The following is an 18,049-nucleotide window of genomic DNA, read 5'->3' as shown; positions in this document are numbered from 1 at the left end:
ATTGGCACAGATGTTAGCTCAGCGACAATCTTCCTCAAGCAAAAAGAGGAAGATTGGCAACAGATATTAGCTCAAGGCCAATCTTCCTCACCAAAAAAAAAAAAAAAAAAAAAAAGAGGTGATCAAACTTCCTTGGAAGCCTCTTGTCAAAAAAGCCCAGCGCAGTGGAGGGGCTCAGATCTCCCTCTTTGAATTTTACCCACCAGAAATGCTGGGAGAGTTGAGCTGGGCAGAGGCTTTCAAGCAGCCTTTCCTATCATATTTGGGGGATCAAATTGAGCAGTATCATCCCAAATACTAAGATTGAAAGAAAAGCAATCACGATGACCATGAAACTTGAGCCTGGACACTGCCAGGACGTCTAACCTTCTTGAGTGGCAAGGGAAATTATTTTAATTACTCTCAATATTTTTGGTGAGTTGGGGTGGCAATAACATGGAGAAGGTGGCCTCTAGTGGCCCTGCAGCAGCTCTGGTCTTTCCTTTCCCAGCTCACCTGGAACATGTTCTTCTCCTCTTGTTTCTGCTGAATGGTACGAGGTTCTCATGTCAAACTGCTTGAATCTGACACTGGCTCTGTGCTTTCCGACTCGGACTTTAGGTAGTGATTTAACTCTGGGCTTCAGTCTTACCATCTGTAAAATGGGGATATTACTGGTGCCCTTTTGTGAGGGCTTTTGTGAGGATTGAAATGATTCATGAGAAGTGCTTAGCACAAGGCCTGGTACCTGGTAAGCCACTGAAGAAATGTTTGCTCTTATTATTATTGTGGGGAGACTAGCTCCAGACTTCAGTCTCTTCCCAACCTACGGCCCTGCCCGTACAAGGCTATCATTTCTTATTTAGACATCACAGCATCAAGGTGACTAGGTGGTTCCTGCATGTTGTCCTGCAATCTTTTGCTGACGAAAACACTATATTCCATGTTGGCAAAACCACCTTTATAGAAGATAAGGTGAATGAATACAAATGCCAATTTGTAAAAGGCGCCTTTTAGCCACAGACGCTAAATTGAATTTCCAACAAATCCTTTTAGAGAGGGTCAGTGTTCATTTTCTATAAAATGTGGCTTTCTGAATTCAATATAAAAGCTTTCCTTTAGAAATCCCATTTATGACTTCCTTCCTCTCTCCTCTTCCCCGCTTCTCCACCACCAGTCTCTGCCCCCCCACCTTTAATTACAGTGAAGGGGGATTAGTCAGCTGAAGTCTCCAGGGAGTTCTATACAGAGCCATCTCTGAAATTAAACTAAAGAGAAAATGGCAGCAGGCAGGGAGCAAAGAGAACAGACGAGATTGATTGATTGATCTGAAGTCATCAGATGAGTGTTCAGGACCACGGGGAAGAATGACAACAGAATCAAGGAGAAAAGTCTCTCTCATCCCCTTCCCCTACCACGTACACCCAAACAAAGCACCCAAGACCCAGACCTAGCCATCTCTCCCCTGCTCCCGTAGACCCAGCCCAGCTCCCGTTACTGCTGCTCCTAAGCTGAAAATAACAAGAGGGGGAGTAGAAATCACAGAGGAACAGCTCACGGGCGCTGGACTGCTGACTTCTGCAGGTGAGAACTGTATTTTTTCCCTTCCACCCACTTGCCTGGGCAGATGCAGGCCCAACACCTGAGGCTTGCTCACAGCTTCTTGGCCAGGAGCCCTGGGCCACACTCTTCTGCAGTCCATTCGTGGTTTGCTGGGGACTTTGAAGAAATCTTTGAAGACTCAATGGTTTCTTCTTAAAATTCCATTACTGCACCACCCCATTTTTAAAAGGAGCGAAAAAGATGGATTTTCTTGGCTGAATTATGTTATTACATGAGGGATCGAGGAAGAACTGGGAAACTGATGGAAACTGGGCTCAGATTCTTCTCCTTTAGAAGAAGTAGTATTTGTTGAGTGCACACCATGACCAGGCACTTTACATGTTATCACATTTCGTTATCACAACTTGGAGTCAAGCATTTATTAATTCACTGTCCTTGAAATACAGAGAGATGAAGACACTTGCCCAGAGTAAGTGGCAGAGCTTGCATTTAAACTCAGGTCTGCCTGACTCCCAACTCCATGTCCTTCTTAGGGTGCTCTGTACCATTTCCTTATAAATTGCCTCATTGGTCTTTGCTTCATTCTCACCAGAGATAAGGTCGCTTTCTCGCTAATGCAGGGGTTCTCAAACGTTATGGGTATCAAAATCACCCAGAGGGCTTGTTAAAAATAGGTGGTTGGCCCCAGCCCCTGAGATTCTGATTCTATCGGTTTAGGGTGGGGCCTGAAATGTTGCTTTCCTAACAAGTTCCAGGTGGTGCTGACACTGCTAGTCTAGGGACCAAACTCTGGGAACAATCACTCTAGGGATTTTCAAATTTCTGTGGATTCCATGTTGTTCAGGGGCCATAGATAAGCTGGTTGCTGGTTTTTTTCAGTCCAGATTTCTAGGTAAGTAGTATCATCATCATCATCATCATATAGCAATTAACATCATTTATTGTCTACTACATGCCAGGCACTTTACTCTTGGGGGCTGACTCTCCCCTACTCCTGTGATGTACACACCACTGAGGCTCCACCAACACAAGAAAAGCATCCAGCATGAACTCCTTTGGAAAGGCCAACAGAGTTCATTTGCAGAGAAGCTTACAAAAGCGTTTCTGGCTGAGAGTGGAGGGGAACTCCCCAGGTAACAAAGGCCATGGAACCGCCCTCAGTATGGGGTGTTATGGGGAGATTTGCTTCCTGAGTACACAGCCTGGAAGGCCTGAGTCCACCCAACACATTAAGGATAAAGAACCAAGGTACTGCATTCTAATATCAGAATATCATCCAGGGAGCCGGTGAGCAGGGGAGTGTGGTAGGTGGGGGCTGGGAGGACGAGGAGAAGGACGGACTAAGACTCCCTTTCCTCCACTGTTCCCAGAAGGGAAAACAATTGTAACCACGGGCAATATGATAGAACTGCCAAAGGTACATGACATTCGCTAAGGAAATGGTGAATCATTATGTCCCAGTTCTACATGTTCCATGACAATGTTAACACTAATAAACTTTTCCATTAGGATGGAAAACACAAAGATTTCCACAGTCCAGAAAAGTTCCCAAGGCGAAGGGAAATGAATCTGTCTATGGCAGTCTGGTGGTTCAGAACCACAGCTAGCACTGTGACCCTTCCCCCCTCTGCCCTCGCTCACCAACACCCCCCTTAGTTAACAGAAGGAGGAGACACTTGGACATAAGAACCACCTGAGAGGTCACAGCACGGTAGGTTTTATAAGTAGCTTAGCGTGCCGCACTTTAGGCTGTGTAAGAGGGTGGTAGGCAGGGGATGAAGCAGGGACCTTTACTCACAGAGTTCGAATCTTCGGCATGTGGTTGAAGCTAGTGACCAGGATGCGGCTAATGTTGTTGTTGTTGAGTGTGCTGTGGAGACAGAGGAAAAAGGCAAATGGTTAACAAGGAAGCAGCATTGAGGGGGCACCAAAGATGCTTATGGAAAGTGGGGGGAGGGATGGATGTGACTGCAAGAGGGACCATAAATCAACAGTCACGGGTCAGTCGGTGGAGCAGCTGGAGACAAGTGGATGGATCTCCAGATGGTAAGAGAATCCCTGGCTCCTTTTCTCAGATGGGTCCCTCCTCCCCTCTGCTGCCCTCTCAGTACTTACTGACCCACCTGGAGTAACAGTATCACTTCCTGAAACCCTTCTATGGGCTGAGTGCTTCACAACAATATTTCTAATTCTCACAACTACAGTGCCAGTCATGTATCATTGTCCTCGTTGTAGAGAAAATGAAACAGATAGAGGTCATTGTTTGGTAACACACAACTCTATAGGGTAGGTCTTATCTCCATATTACAGACGAGGAGGCTGAGCCACAGAGAAGTAAAATAGCTTTTCCAAGGACTCTTAGCTGCTAAGCTCAGGAGATGGGATTTGAACTCAGCACTATCTTGCTCCAAACTCCTCGCTCTGCACATTGTAGCTACTGCCCCACGGTGGTGTGAGGCTGGAGGCTATGTGCAGAGGTCATTCGGTAAGGATCTTCCAGCCATCTTCTGACTCTTCAAGCACATCTTAAGGGAGGGTGTGAGCTCTCTGAGGACAGGGATTGAGTCCTCTTTCTTGTGCATCTCCATTACTATGGATGGGAACTCCTACAGTGCAACATTAGCACTGACTGGTATCTTCGTAAAGCAAAAAGGAAAGAGAAAGATGTGAGCTCCATAAGTGAACCAGAATAAAATAAGGCTGCTGAATGAAATCAGGCTGTAGGCAAGTACAGCCCTGGGCTTACCCTTCCAGAGGGACCCATTACAGAAGCGCAGGGAAAGCATGATAGACAAAGAAGCCATCCGCAGAAGCGGAAATGTTAAGTAGGAGAAAGCCTTTTCCGGTCAGTTAGTTCAGCAACTACCCAGATGGAGAGGTCACCATATGCATGAAGGCCAGGCCTAGTTCTCGCTCTCTGATCCCATACCTGCCTCACCCTGCGTCCCAAAGAGCAAGAGGGGGATATAGCCCTTAGTATAATCCTTCTTGGTGGCCCCTTGCTCCTGTGCTCTCTCTTCTCCTGTGCTCCACCCAGATATCCCCTTCTCATCAGTCTAACTCCTCTTACTTTCCTACAGGCCCCCATTGGCCCAGGAAGGAACCTTTCTTTGGAAACCTTCATTGGTTAAGCAGATTTCTTTTGCCCTTGGCTCTTGGTGAACACATTATCTTCTCTTAAAATGCCCTCTGAATTGTAAGACCCACAAGGCCAGGAACATTTTTTGTCTTGTGCATTACTCTAGCCCCATGGCCTGGTCCATACATGGTTCAGATTGAGTCTTATTTTCCCCACTTGTGTGGTCTTGAGCAAGTTATCAACATCTTTTATCCACAGGTTCTTCATTGGTGGAAGGAGGCAGGTAACGGTACCTACTTCATAGGCTGGTCAAAGGCGTAGTATCTAGCGTGTGCTCAGTAAAAGGAGACTACCATTTTATTGACATTGGTGGAGCAACTCTAGTCCTGTCCTGGTCATTCCTGTTCCCCCTACCTCAACATCCATGAAATAGAAACAGAGATTTCTCTAGCACACAGTGGCCCCCATACCCACCCCACCCCACCCAAGGGGTCCTGCACAGATTCCTTCTCCAGCCTCTCATGACTCTAGCCCACAGCAGGATTCCAGTGCCCAATCTCCCTCACCCCAGGCTCTTCCTCAATCCCCTCCGGCCTCCTGGCATTTGTTTGGCTAACAAGGCCAGGAGGAAATCTGTTTACCCAAAGGCACAGAACCTAATACTTTTTCCTCCCTCCTTCCCATATTTACTGTGCACCCACCAGGTGTCTGGCACTATCTCAGGCATATAGTACACTAAAGAGGAATGAACAGACCAAATTTACATTGCCTGCTTCTGCTAACTCCCTAACTTTACCAATGCACCAGTGCAGACACTTGGCCTTTATGAAGTTGAACCTCTGTAGCAGTTTTGTTTCACGTGGCTTATCTTTTCTAAGAGTGTGTGTGTGTGTTAATCCATCCTATCTCCATCCGCCCAGGAAGTGTTCGGAATATCTCATCAGAGAGGGCTGAAGAATCTGTCACTCACTTCAGACCAGGGTCTCCTGACTTGCCAAGGAGCTCCCTGGGAGTGAGAACTATGTCGCCGCCACCCCTTCGCCATCAGATTAGGAATGCCTCTGGGGCAGAAACAATACCTTCATTTCCTCTGCTGTCCATCCTAGAATTCTAGGCTCCACACTTGGGGGATACCTAGTTAGGGTCGTTGACTGACAACTAGACAAAAATCCGAGCATCCTCATGTCTCAAAGGCAAAGAACAAGAAGTCTTTGCAGCAAAGAGCCTTGCTTCTGACCATGCCCAGCCACTCAACGTCAGGTTGAGTTCGCAGCCAGCCCTAATTCAGCTAAATATACAGTGCAGTTACATGCAGGGCTTGGGCTGGAACCGCATCCGGCAGCAGTCCGGTAGCGATGACTTATTAACGTATTACTACACTGATATTTAAATGCGAGCCGTAATGAGGGCCATAAAACATTTACGATAATAGCAATTATTCCAGAACCAAAATGACTAAACACGCTATTCAGACTTTCATGATTTGCTGTGTGGGGCTGGCCAGCCAAGGGATGTCAGAGGGTTGGTAACCTCTTGGACGCTGGTCTCCATGGCAGCTACAGTTTTTGTTTCCCTAATAAACACGGATTATTTGATTTCCAGTCTTGGCGGCTTTTGCCTGTGATGGGAGCACTGTGCTCTATCTGGTTCTCGTGCCCCAGCCTAAATAGCTGGCATTCAATGGAAGTGTCGTTGTCATAACCCCAGCACAGTGGAGCAGAGTCGGTGAGCACAGCTCCCAGAGGCAAAGACCTGGTTTAGGTTGTGGCTCTGCCACTGCCAGCCTGTGCAACCAGGAGTAAGTTTTCTTAATCTTATTAGGTTTCCTCCTTTGTAACACAGGGATAATAACAGCACCAGTTTCATAGAGCTTTATTGGTGATTAAATGAGATGATAATAATAATCGCCAAGGTTAACTGAGAGCTTATTATATGCCAGGCAGGCACTGGGCTAAGGGCTCAACTTGTACCATCTCATTTAATTCCTCCAATCACCCTCTGAGGCAAGTACTTTTTTTTTTAATCATCTCCATTTCATGGATGGAGCAAGTGGTGGTACCAGGACTTGAACCCAAAGAAGCTGACTCCAGGAAGGATGCCTGTATGAGTTGTCTATTACTGCTGTAACAGACTACCACAAATTTTGTGTCTTAAAGCAATACAAATTTATTCTCTTATAGCCTGCAGATCGGAAGTCTAAAATGGATTCACAGGATGGCGTTTCTTCTAGAGGCATCGGGAAAATTCATTTCCTTGCCTTTTGCAGCTTGTAGAGGCCACCCACATCCCTTGGCTCGTGGCCCCTTCCTTGCATCACTCCAAACTCTTGCTTCTGTTGTCACATGTCCTACTGTTCATGATGATCTCCTGCCTCCCTCTTATGAGGACCCTTGTGATGACATTTCCAGCCAACCACCATCCCCTTGAAACAAGGCATGGACAGCACTCATTTTAGCACACTGCCTGGCGCATAGGCAATGGCCAATAATTATTGCTACTATTATTGTAGCTTGTGTTTGTTTTAGTTCTTTATAGTTTACAAGACACTTTCCCATTCATCTCATTTGATACCCTGAGGTTGGAATTATTCTCCCCATTTTATAGAATGTGCAATTTGAGGCTACGAGAGGTAAGGACTCACCCAGGGTGGCACACGAGCTCCTGGAGGATTCAAGACTTAGTATTCTTTCTTTACATCACAATTTCTCCCAACTTACACACTGCCTCCTGTTTTCAGGGCAAATTGTTACCCTGGCATGGATATTCTCTGTTATCTCCACTCTGGCACCCAAAGCTAGAAATAAGTGCACAAGCCTCCTGCTGCCTCTTGTTCTATAAACTTCCTTGAAGATTCTCCAGCAGAAAAATAAATGGTTTGGTCCAACAAAGACCCCCCCATGCTGCCATTGGATGACCAGCCCAGACTAAGCTGTGGTGACCTCATCAACCTCATCTTATTTACCTCCATCTCCTGGAAGAGTTTTGCTAGTTCCAGAGTCTAGATTCAATCCTGCTCTGCTCCTTGGAGATATTTTGAGAAAATATGCTTTATTGCAAGTCACCCAGGTTGGAGGTTTTTCTCCAAATAAATGCTCTCAATTCAGCATTTTCCATCAGGTTTCAAGCTCAAGTTCAGGTCAAATTAATTCAATAAAACTTTAGGACTGTTCTGGCCTCCTGTTTTTGCACCATCACAAGCTACTGAATGGGCATTTCAGTATGAATTAGAAATAAGGCAATTTCCCCCCAGAAGATTTAAAAGACAGTCCATCTACCTCCCATTTCTCTCTTATAAAGCCCTTATGCTGTTTTTTTTTTCTTTTTGAGGAAGATTAACCCTGAGCTAACATCTGCTGCCAATCCTCCTCTTTTTGCTGAGGAAGACTGGCCCTGAGCTAACATCTGTGCCCATCTTCCTCTACTTTATATGTGGGACGCCTACCACAGCATGGCGTGCCAAGCGGTGCCATGTCCGCACCCGTGATCCAAACCAGCAAACCCCCGGCTGCCGAAGCGGAACGTGCAAACTTAACCGCTGCACCACTGGGCCGGCCCCAGCCCTTACCCCATTATAAATACTGTATTTACACTGAGACTAAGTTTGACCTGTATACTGTTCAGTCTTTTTTTCTGTTTTGTCATAATTGGAGCATAAAAGCCTAATGAAAAGGGATCATTTTCCATATTAAAATGATCTATTTGGACAATGCTACCTCTGTCAATGCATCCATTCTCTCTCGATTGTGAGCACTAGAAAGGGGGCATTAAATTTTTTTCCAGGGCACTAGGGGTTTAGTGAACTTACTACTGGTCCTATAATGCACAAATCAAACCAAGTTTGTGATCCCCTGTCCTCCTTAGCTAAATACTGGGGTACCATTGCAAGACAAGGGCTCCCCAGTAATGATGAATGCATGAGGAAACGGTCACATACTGGTCTGTCCCATGGGCTGGCAGACTACTGCTCACAGGCCAAATCCCATCTAACACAGAGTATTTTTGTAAATAAAGTTTTACCCATTCGTTTATGTATTGTCTACGGCTGCTTTCATGTTACAACGGCTGAGTAGTTGCGACAGAGACCATATGGCATGCAAAGGCTAAAATATTTACTAACTGGCTTTTTATAGACAATGTTTGCTGACCCCTGGCTGCTCTAGAACTGGGCGGTTCTAGTCCTGTCTTTGCCAGTGATTAAGTGCAATATGACGGGCAAGTCCTATTAACTGCTCTGTAAGAAAAGTAGATTAGGTCACAGGCTTTCAAAACTTAAAAATAAAACCAAAAAACATTGGCGGGAAAGCCCAAGCAGCAAGCGGTAGAGCTGAGATTCAAAAGCAGGCAGTCTAACTCTAGAAGCCACACTTCTCGCCCCCACCTTATACTCCCCTGGAAGGAGGGTCCCACTGCTCCTGGAACCTGCAATGCTGTGATGGAATCAGAGCCTAGAAGAAGGCCCTGTTCAAGAAATGGCAGGTGAAACCATCTCGGGTTGGGCATGGAACGACTTGGGCAGTGGATCTCAAAGTGTGGTCCCCAGAGCTGCAGCATCACCTGGGAACTTGTTAGAGATGCATCTTCTCAGGCCCCACCCACACCTCCAGATTCAGAACCTCTGGGTAGGCCCAGCTTTGTGTGTTTTAATGAACTCTCCAGAGAATTCTCATGCAAGCTCAAGTTGGAAAACCACTGAACAAAGCAAAAGGCTAAGAACAGAGGCTTTACTTAGGTATAGAGGGCAGAATATAGGCTGTCCCTTGCTGCCCCAGGGACTGAAGGCCTCTTGTGTACTTAGGAAGAGGCCCAAGTTCTGAAACAGTACATAGCCCTCAATGGAGGTGGCTGCAAGCACCGGTGGAGAGCTCCAACTTAGCTCCCCACTCTTCTCTGCTGAGTGCTAAAGTGTGGCTCTCCTTGCATCACTCAAGACAGCCATCTTTGATCTGGAGGAGCTAAGTCCAGCTGTAGCCATGCCACCCTGGAAACCTTAATAAGGCTGACATTTCCCTCTGTCTCCTCCGATTAGGCCATCGCTTTATCACTGTGCTTTCCTGGCTCTGGGTGTAATCTGCGTGTTGTGTGTCCATAACACTATGTAATTGGCTCTAATGGAGCAATATTATCTGTGAGCATGTATCACATAATTGCAAAACCAGGCATCCACAGTAAGTGCCACTGCAGTCTCCCAGCGTGCCAACCTTGGAGCTGGGGACGCTCTTGGAACCCCTCTTTTTCCCCTCCACACAGGTGGGGAATCAGACTCCTTGGGTCAGATAGACCCCCTTGGCAGACTGGCCCATTCATCCCCTGTCTCAAGGTGGGGTGACTTCTCTTTAAGTAGGGATAAATAAGGTGGCTCCCTCCTTAACGGTCCCTAGGAAGGACTCTTGGTGAGTCCTCAGCAGCCATGGCAACAGGATGTCTTTTTAAAGTGACCCTGGAGATGCCCTGACTTGTGCTTACAATTGTAGGTGTCGAATGACCAGCACTCTAAGCCCAAAAGATATAACTACCTCCAACAGGGCTTATATTGAATTCAATTCACAGGGGCAGACATAACCAAAGTAGGCAAAATCATTTCCTGGGGAGCAGCTGAGTGTAAATACTGTGGCTGGACCCTGGGGGAAATATCTAAACTGCTGGTATGAAGGATGAAAAGCACAGAGGGATTCTGGTAGCATGGAGACTGCAAGGGGAGGGGCTGGAGATTCATTTCTGCCTCTCCTTGCTGGCTCAGGGAGGGAGAGGAATGAAACTGAGGGCATTTCAGATCCTTCGGGTGCCTGCTCTCTCTGGCTCACATGTCAAAGCAGGACTGGCTTGTCTTGGTCTTACTTGGTGGCTACTAACTGACAGCCATCGTGGCACCGGGATCAAGGACTATTGCTGATGATCAGGCCCTTCCATATGCTCCTAGATCCAGGGAATGTGAATGCTGTTGGCTGGCTTGGCCCGTTAGAATGTGTGTTTATGGCGTCTTGTTGTGGACTTGACCCTAGGAGAATACACACAGAATGCCCACTAGGTCCACTGAGGTTGGGAGAGGAATCCTCAAGCCTTTCCCTCAGCCCAGTCTCTCCCCAACTGCACTGACCCAGTCATTTTTGGATGAAGCCCCCTTATTTCCCTCCTATCAAGGCTGAACTTGCTTTTCTCACTCAGCTATGCACTATTCTGATTTGGCTGGAAGCTCTAGGAAACTCCAGAAATCAGGAAAAACAATGTACAATAATGCATCCTTTGAGAAAACCTAAACTGAATGTTATAGGTTCTACCATGAACTCTCTACTTTCCTCTAATGAGCTAGACTAGAAAAGGATATTGCTTTGAGGTGAGCTTGCCAAGATCTTCCAACAAAGATGCCCATAACAATAACAATAATAATACTTATACGGTTTATTAAGTTTTTGCTATGTGCTGGCACTGGGCTGAGCATTTTTCATACATTATCTCATTTAATCCTCCCCCAAATTCTGAGATACTATTGTCATTTCCGTTTTGGATTCTAGAAAGATCAATGAACTCTGCCCTGATCACACAGCTATAGAGTTGTGGAGCTGAAATTCAGATCCAGGAAAGTGTGACATCAGGACCTATATTTTTAAGCATTCACGAAACTGCCTCTTACAGGATGGTCTTCGACAGGCGTTGGCTGTCCAATTTCCATGTCTTCCCAAGGGGGAAGCGAATCATCTCGGTTAGTGGTAGACTCAGCCCTGACTTCCATGTGGCAGGGAGTGTGGTATTTGCCCCGCTGCTAAGGATACTCAAAGCAACAGCATTACCCGACTTGCCTCTTGTCTGAGCAACAGAGAGGGCTCAGCACTGAGACCACAGGCTGTAGTAGAGTCTACAGAGAAGAGAGGGCAATGGTGTCTCCAAGCCTTGTGGTCACGGTTTGGCTAACAAGTCTAAGTGCTGCCAAAAGCCGTCCTTACTATTAGATTGGTTGATCGGAATTTTTAAGACTACCCTGAGGAACCAAGAGCACAGCTCTGCTCCTTAAGCAAAGCCCATCTTTGGCCTGTTTGGAGCAGGCGATGAGTTTCTGCGGGCGGATGGGGCAGGAGGAATGAGAGACACGGAGGGAGAGAGAGGAGAAGGGACGGCAGAAGCCAACTCTCTTACGCTACCGGACTATCCTGGGTGCTGCAGAGTACTGAGTTCTTTGGTCTCCCTGCGGACCGTTTAAATTAAAGCTCATAACCATTGTGTGGGCATATAATGAAAACAACTGATGCTGCACTGATTAGGCCATTACTCTCAACTGTTAGAAAACATAATGATCTCACAAGGGGACTTATTCACTGACGTATAGCAGTCAAGCTCTCATTTGACACCTCAAATTAGCAGCCAAAGCAATAACAGCTGGGGTTTTTGTCTCAATATTTGTACCCGACTCTAAAGTGATTTGGCACCGGGTGAGCGTTATTTTTAAACACAGAGCTCTCACCGCCTAGTAACATTTTAAATGGTCTCCAGGTGTCATGTAAAACCTAGAGAAATAAATAAAAACAATCAGCTGCCAATTTGGGCCTTTGATGATACGGATTCCTTAACAAAAGGGCTTGTCTTTGGTTCTTCTTTCATTACGTATTCATATTATGACAGGCAGAAACTCATCTCCTTCCACCCAGCACCGCTTCGGCGTTAAAAAAAAAAGATGCTTCCAAAATAAATGTAAAAAGTAGAAGATCAAAAGAGAAAGAGGAATCTTCAAATCCCGCCACTGCTCAATCAGATGCGGATAGTGGGAGTATTCACGATGCTCCGGTGTCTTTGGTCCCTGGTTTTGAAGAACTCCTTACTCATCTATTGAGATCACCACAGATGTTGCCTAGTGGTGATTCAGAATGATTCAACTGCCTCCCAGTGACCAACTTAATTGTAAAATGTCCCTTAAGCCACAACATGAATGAGACAGCCTCAGTCTCCTAATTCTATTTCATCATCTATAAACTGGGAGCCTGGACAATCAATCTTGTCTACTACATTATTTAGAAATCAGGCAGCTGCCAAGAAGTCTGCAGTGGGCTGAGGATGGATGAAAGAATGACCTCCAACTTACATAATGGGACAGGTGAGTTTGCACTTGAGAGGGGTAGAAATGGACCACTTCCACCTCAGCTGCATTTTAGCCAGTTGAGAGGAAGATGGGGAAAGTTCATAAATACCACTGATGTGAACACTAAGAGAGGACAGAGGACATGTCTATTCTGTGCCCTGTTGTATAGGCAGGACCTAGCCCGTGTTTGGCACACAGGACTACCCAATATTTACTGAATGGACGGATGAGTTTCCAAATGTGAAAGGTAATGCTTTTGGCATTGTTTGACAAAAATAAATTTCCACCCTAAATAGCCTTCTGGGCTGATCTGGGAGCACAAACTCAATTGCCTATGGGAGCGAGGCTTGACATCTGAGTAAGCAAGCGTGCCGTGTCGTGTGGGGACCGTAGTAAAGCCAGCTCCGCTACACGAGATCATCACTTCTCATTCAAAGGACTGTTGCTGTGCTGGAGTGTGGGTGCAGTGCTGCCACTGTTCCCTCAAGAGAAAGCCAGACATCTAGAAGTTTTATACGAAGTCTCCTGGTATTTTTGTATTGGTGATTAATCACCTTAAGGAAGAAAAGTCACAAATGAAACATACCCAGGGGCTGAATTTGGCTGCAGATGCCAGTTTTTGGTCTTTGAACCAAATAGATTAATTTAACAATTTGAATCATATATATATATATTTAACATATGTGTGACATCTATCATATATATTTAACATATGTCACGCATATATAAAATCAAAATATTCTGTGGCTAAAGCCTTCCTTCCACACTGCATCTCCTGAAGGGCAGGTACCAGCTGAGAGATGCTCCCGGAACCTACCATTCAAATGCACTATCTTTACACGGTTGAAAATGATCCAATGCTTTTTTTCCCCACTATCATCACTTGGAGACAAAGTGCTCTGAAAGAGTTTCTGTTTCTAGGGTGAAACTGTGCTCTGCCAGGCAGGAGTGCTGGTCTGGTTTCCGCATGCTACTCATCAGTTCTGTGGCTAAACGTAAGCTGTTTCTCGTGTATAGTTCAGAACTGTGTGGCTTCAGCACTGTTGGCAGAAAAAAACTGCACAGGGCACATGACTCTGTTCCTGGGCTGAGATGTCAGAGACAATCAGCTTTTACTCACTGATATTTGCAAAGGAGGGACTCTCTCAGGGAGCTGGGTACAATTTACATCTTGGCCAACTTAGGCTCAATGATGGGCAGGGGCCCTCTGTGCTTATTCACTGAGCCTTGGGTACCACTAGTAGCTGGGATCAATGATGTACAGTTTGATCTCTTTTCAGATTGCCCTCTGACTGGACAGCAACCTGTTGCTGGGGGTGGTCATGCACCAAGCAATGGCCACAGGACTAGGGGGCTCTAGAAAGGGAGGGTGTGGTCTCCATGCTGACTGTAAAATGTTCCCTCTGGCAAAATGCTAGAGATTAAGGGATGATGAGATGGACAGGGCATAGAGACTGGCTTCACCAATTTTTGGTCCTGTCTGCTAATACAAGGGGAAGGTAGAATGGCACTATACAGCATTGGATAAAGACTCAATAGACCTGTTTTCTGACCTGGTTCTTTGGTGAAATTTTCCTACAGCTGAAGGCAAGTCATTTAATCTTTCTAGGGGACTTTCTTTTTCTTAAAATGAAATGGTGGGACCAGTTGACCTGCAGGGTCTTTCCAGTCTGCAATTCCACTCCCCGATTCCATCTGGGCTGGTGCTGGCTCAAGAATGGCATTTTTGGAATGGGAATAGTTTTCCAGACAGTGGTGAAAGAGATTATGGACACCCAGATCTGCATAAAGACAGGACACTTGGCCAAACTCTGAAAGTCACAACCAGCCCCCACTGTGCAGCATTTGAAATATTGCTGGGGAAAAGTGGCATGGTTTTGGCTGTTTTTCTTTCTCTCTTTATGCAGATATCTGGCTCTGCTGCTATGGGGTTAATGGGCTTCCTTTCCTAAGGAGCTGCTGCATCTATAGCTTATGTATGGAGAAGGGATGGGTCCAGACACGGGAGCAATTTTCCCACCCAGTTGACTTTGTGGAAGGCATTTGCAGGGCTGGGAGAAGTGAATAATTGGGATCAGGAAACTAATTCACACAGAAAGAGTTTTACCTTAGTGGGAGATGGTTTTAATAATCATACTCCTGGGTTCCAATGAAAATGGGTTTTTTGCGGGTATAAGATCCAGATGTCTAAATTAAGATAGAGAAAGGGCAGAGTGGAGGTTGAGGGGAGTGGCAGATATTTCAAAGTATTTAACTTCAGAAAACACACTGTTTAAACATTGTGCTTCCTAATAAATATGAAGTGGCTCCAGAGGTTTGGAGCAGGGCAAGCAGAAAAGCAGGCCTGCTAGGAGCTATGGAGCTCTGCAGAGGGCATCTCCTGTGCAAATGGGGTACTCGCCACTCAGCTCTAAACCTGAGCTGTGCAATAATAAGGTAGCCATGAGCTAAATGTGCTGATTTAAATTGAAATCAATTAAAATGAACTAAAATTTAAAAATCAGTTTCTCAGTGGCACTAGGCACATTTCAAGCGCTCAAGAGTCACATGTGTCTAGTGGCTATCATATTGGACAACACAGATTTGAAACATTTCCTTCATCACAGAAAGTCCTACCAGACAGCACTGCCCCAGACCATCATAACCACATGTGGGCCCAGGGTTGCCAGTGTCTAGACATTTAAGGAAAGTTGAAATTATATACTTTTAAATAAAATTATCTGAGTTTTAAACATTGGCAACTAATTCTAACTTTTTTAAACACTGGAAAGACCAAAACAATTACAAAATCAAACCTCATGTCTGCAGTTTCCATTCAACCTATGGGCCGATAGTTGGGGTCCTCTGATTCAGTTATAAGTCAAAAGAGACTGGTTTCTCTAGAGCTTCTCCATGATGAGTTCAGAGTCCAAATATGACCTTGGAGAAATGGAATCACATCCCCTTCACCCGTCCTCGTCACCTGAGAGCCTTTGCGGATAGGAGATGGAAGCTCAGGAAATGATAGGAACGATGCTCTGATCCCCCCCAGCTCTGCTCCGTATCTTCCCCATGCCATCCTCCCCTCCATAAAGCCAACTGGCAGGAGGGGCTCAATTTCCTGCTTGAGTTCCTAGGATCTTGGCTTTCAGGACCCAGTTCTGCAGACTAATAGACTGGTGAGCCGAGCCATCCAGTATTCCAGGAAGTGGCAGCAGCAGCAATTAGCAGGTTCAGCTCTTCAAGGGAACATGGCCCCCTGGCCTGAAGACCCACGACAGTGATGAGATGAGAGTTGATCAAGGGGCAAGATACACACTGAATGTGTTCAAATACTGGTCACCAAAGCCACTGCTGGCAGCTGGGGGATGGAAAAAGGGCAGAGGCTGACCATTGGTGCAGGAGCACATTTGCAAATCAGGGCAGAAGCTGCGTTTTGGGAGTGAACTGACCCCCATACGAGTTTAGCAGCTCTGTAGCATCTCCCCACTGGCCTCCTCATCTTGCCCCTGAGAGAAAACCCTCTGGAATCTTTTTTCAAAGATGCAGAGTTATTTTTCCATTTTGTTTTAGGTGGGACAAAGCAAACCAAAAGGCGGCTCCCAAACCTAATTTGTCAAGCCAGAATTTCATCATAGAGACCTGGTGGGTGGAGTCCGTGGCCCTTGGGGACAGTGAGACTTCCATTACCTGATTCCACCTAAGCACCCGCTCATAGGAGAGCTGGGTAACGGGAGTCTTGCTGATTCACGATCCTTTGTTGGTGAAGAACAATTCAATGATCTTTGCCATCTCCTCTTAACCCAGGAATGTACACCAATATATTTTCAATTCAGAGACTAAACTAGCCTTTAGTTAACAGGAAAAGGAAATAAAATGGAAACCATTAGAAATCCCCAGATTCTAGTTAATAGTACCGTTAAAGTGCACTTATTTAAGTGGAAAAAAAAATCCTACATTTCAAAGAAATTTTCACTTTTTCCTTAACCTGATGTTCTCAAAAGCAAGCTTGTCATTTTAAGAGCATGACCATGATCAAACTTCCAGTCTGGGTGACTAGGAAGGAGGGTGTGTTGTGTGGCACAAGCGACCATTTATAGAAAACCCAGTTCCTTTCCTAGGATTCTGGGGGCTGAATGGAAGTTACCGATGCTTTCCACAAAGTGCAATTTTAATCCTGATTGCCTGAAGAAATCATAATTTGCAGCACAGTACCAAAAAAATCATATTCTGGAGATATTTTAAGACTTTCATTAAGCAATGACAGTTCTATATTCAAAACGATGTCATGACTAAACACCCTGATTCTGAAGGCTGTTGAAACAAAAATGTTTGCAGCTCCCAGAGAAACCCAGGTGAAACATTTGTAAATAAATGAAAATGAGTCTTGTCTCTGTTAGAAAACACCAATTTTCAGTGTACCTCTAATTTTGTTCATTATTAAAAAGAAAAAAGGAAAAGGAAAAAAATTACCATTTAGCTCAAGGAATAAAAAAAACAAAGGTAATGTGAGAAATGTGCTGTTTCAGTAAATACTACATTGTTCAACACTGAAAACAATGCTGGGACAAGAACTACATTAGTTCTGTTAGAGCCGAGACATCCTGGAGAATCTAGAGGCTGGGGCGGGGTAAGCTTCAATTCAGTTAATTAATTTCAACTCGATTTGGGTCCACATTTAACTGACTACCCACTACGTGCCAGGCTTGTGTGAGGTTCTGGAGATGAGGCAGTGGAAGAGGACAGGTGTATCCTTCAACTTCAATTTCATGAGCATCCTGATGGGCATCCGCTATTTGCTGGACACAGGCCTGTGGTATCTCCTTTAAAGCTAGCCTAAGGGGTTGGTATTACTGCTTCTGTTTTTCAATAAGGACATGAACCCCAAACCACCCAGTTTGGTGAAGCTGAATTGGTGCCAGTCCTATGGGAGGACGCTAATCCCCCCAAGCTCAACCTTGGCCTGGTACCTGCACGTCAGGCAGTTTTGTGGAATTGAATGTGATGCTGAGGTCATAGGTTTAGCTGAATGGCCCATGGGTCAACTTTTCAAAAAGAAAAACTATGGTTCGTGAATTATTCTGGGCATTTACGACAGCTAGTAATCTCATTAACGCACATAATTGTTTCTCTGGTGCGTTTTTTTGGTTTTTTTTTTTTTTTCTGGAGGAAGACTAGCCCTGAGCTAACTACTGCCAATCCTCCTCTTTTTGCTGAGGAAGACTGGCCCTGAGCTAACATCTGTGCCCATCTTCCTCTACTTTATATGTGGGACGCCTACCACAGCATGGCATGCCAAGCGGTGCCATGTCTGCACCCGGGATCCAAACTGGTGAACCCCGGGCTGCCGAGAAGCAGAACGTGCGCACTTAACCGCTGCGCCA

General features: G+C 45.6%; 1 protein-coding gene across 1 annotated transcript in view; it reads right to left on the bottom strand.

Moving 5' to 3' along the window:
• SLIT3 (slit guidance ligand 3) overlaps positions 1 to 18,049 on the bottom strand; it is a 587,661-nt gene that overhangs the window by 142,773 nt on the left and 426,839 nt on the right. The window contains exon 7 of the mRNA XM_023617271.2: positions 3,341 to 3,412. Coding sequence (XP_023473039.1) covers positions 3,341 to 3,412 — 72 coding nt within the window. The remainder of the gene's footprint in view (positions 1 to 3,340; positions 3,413 to 18,049) is intronic.

The sequence above is a fragment of the Equus caballus genome, chromosome 14 (assembly GCF_041296265.1).
Source record: "Equus caballus isolate H_3958 breed thoroughbred chromosome 14, TB-T2T, whole genome shotgun sequence".
NCBI classification, from domain to species: domain Eukaryota; kingdom Metazoa; phylum Chordata; class Mammalia; order Perissodactyla; family Equidae; genus Equus; species Equus caballus.
The sequence above is the reverse complement of the archived record's forward strand: the minus strand, read 5'-3'. Positions and strand labels throughout refer to the sequence as shown.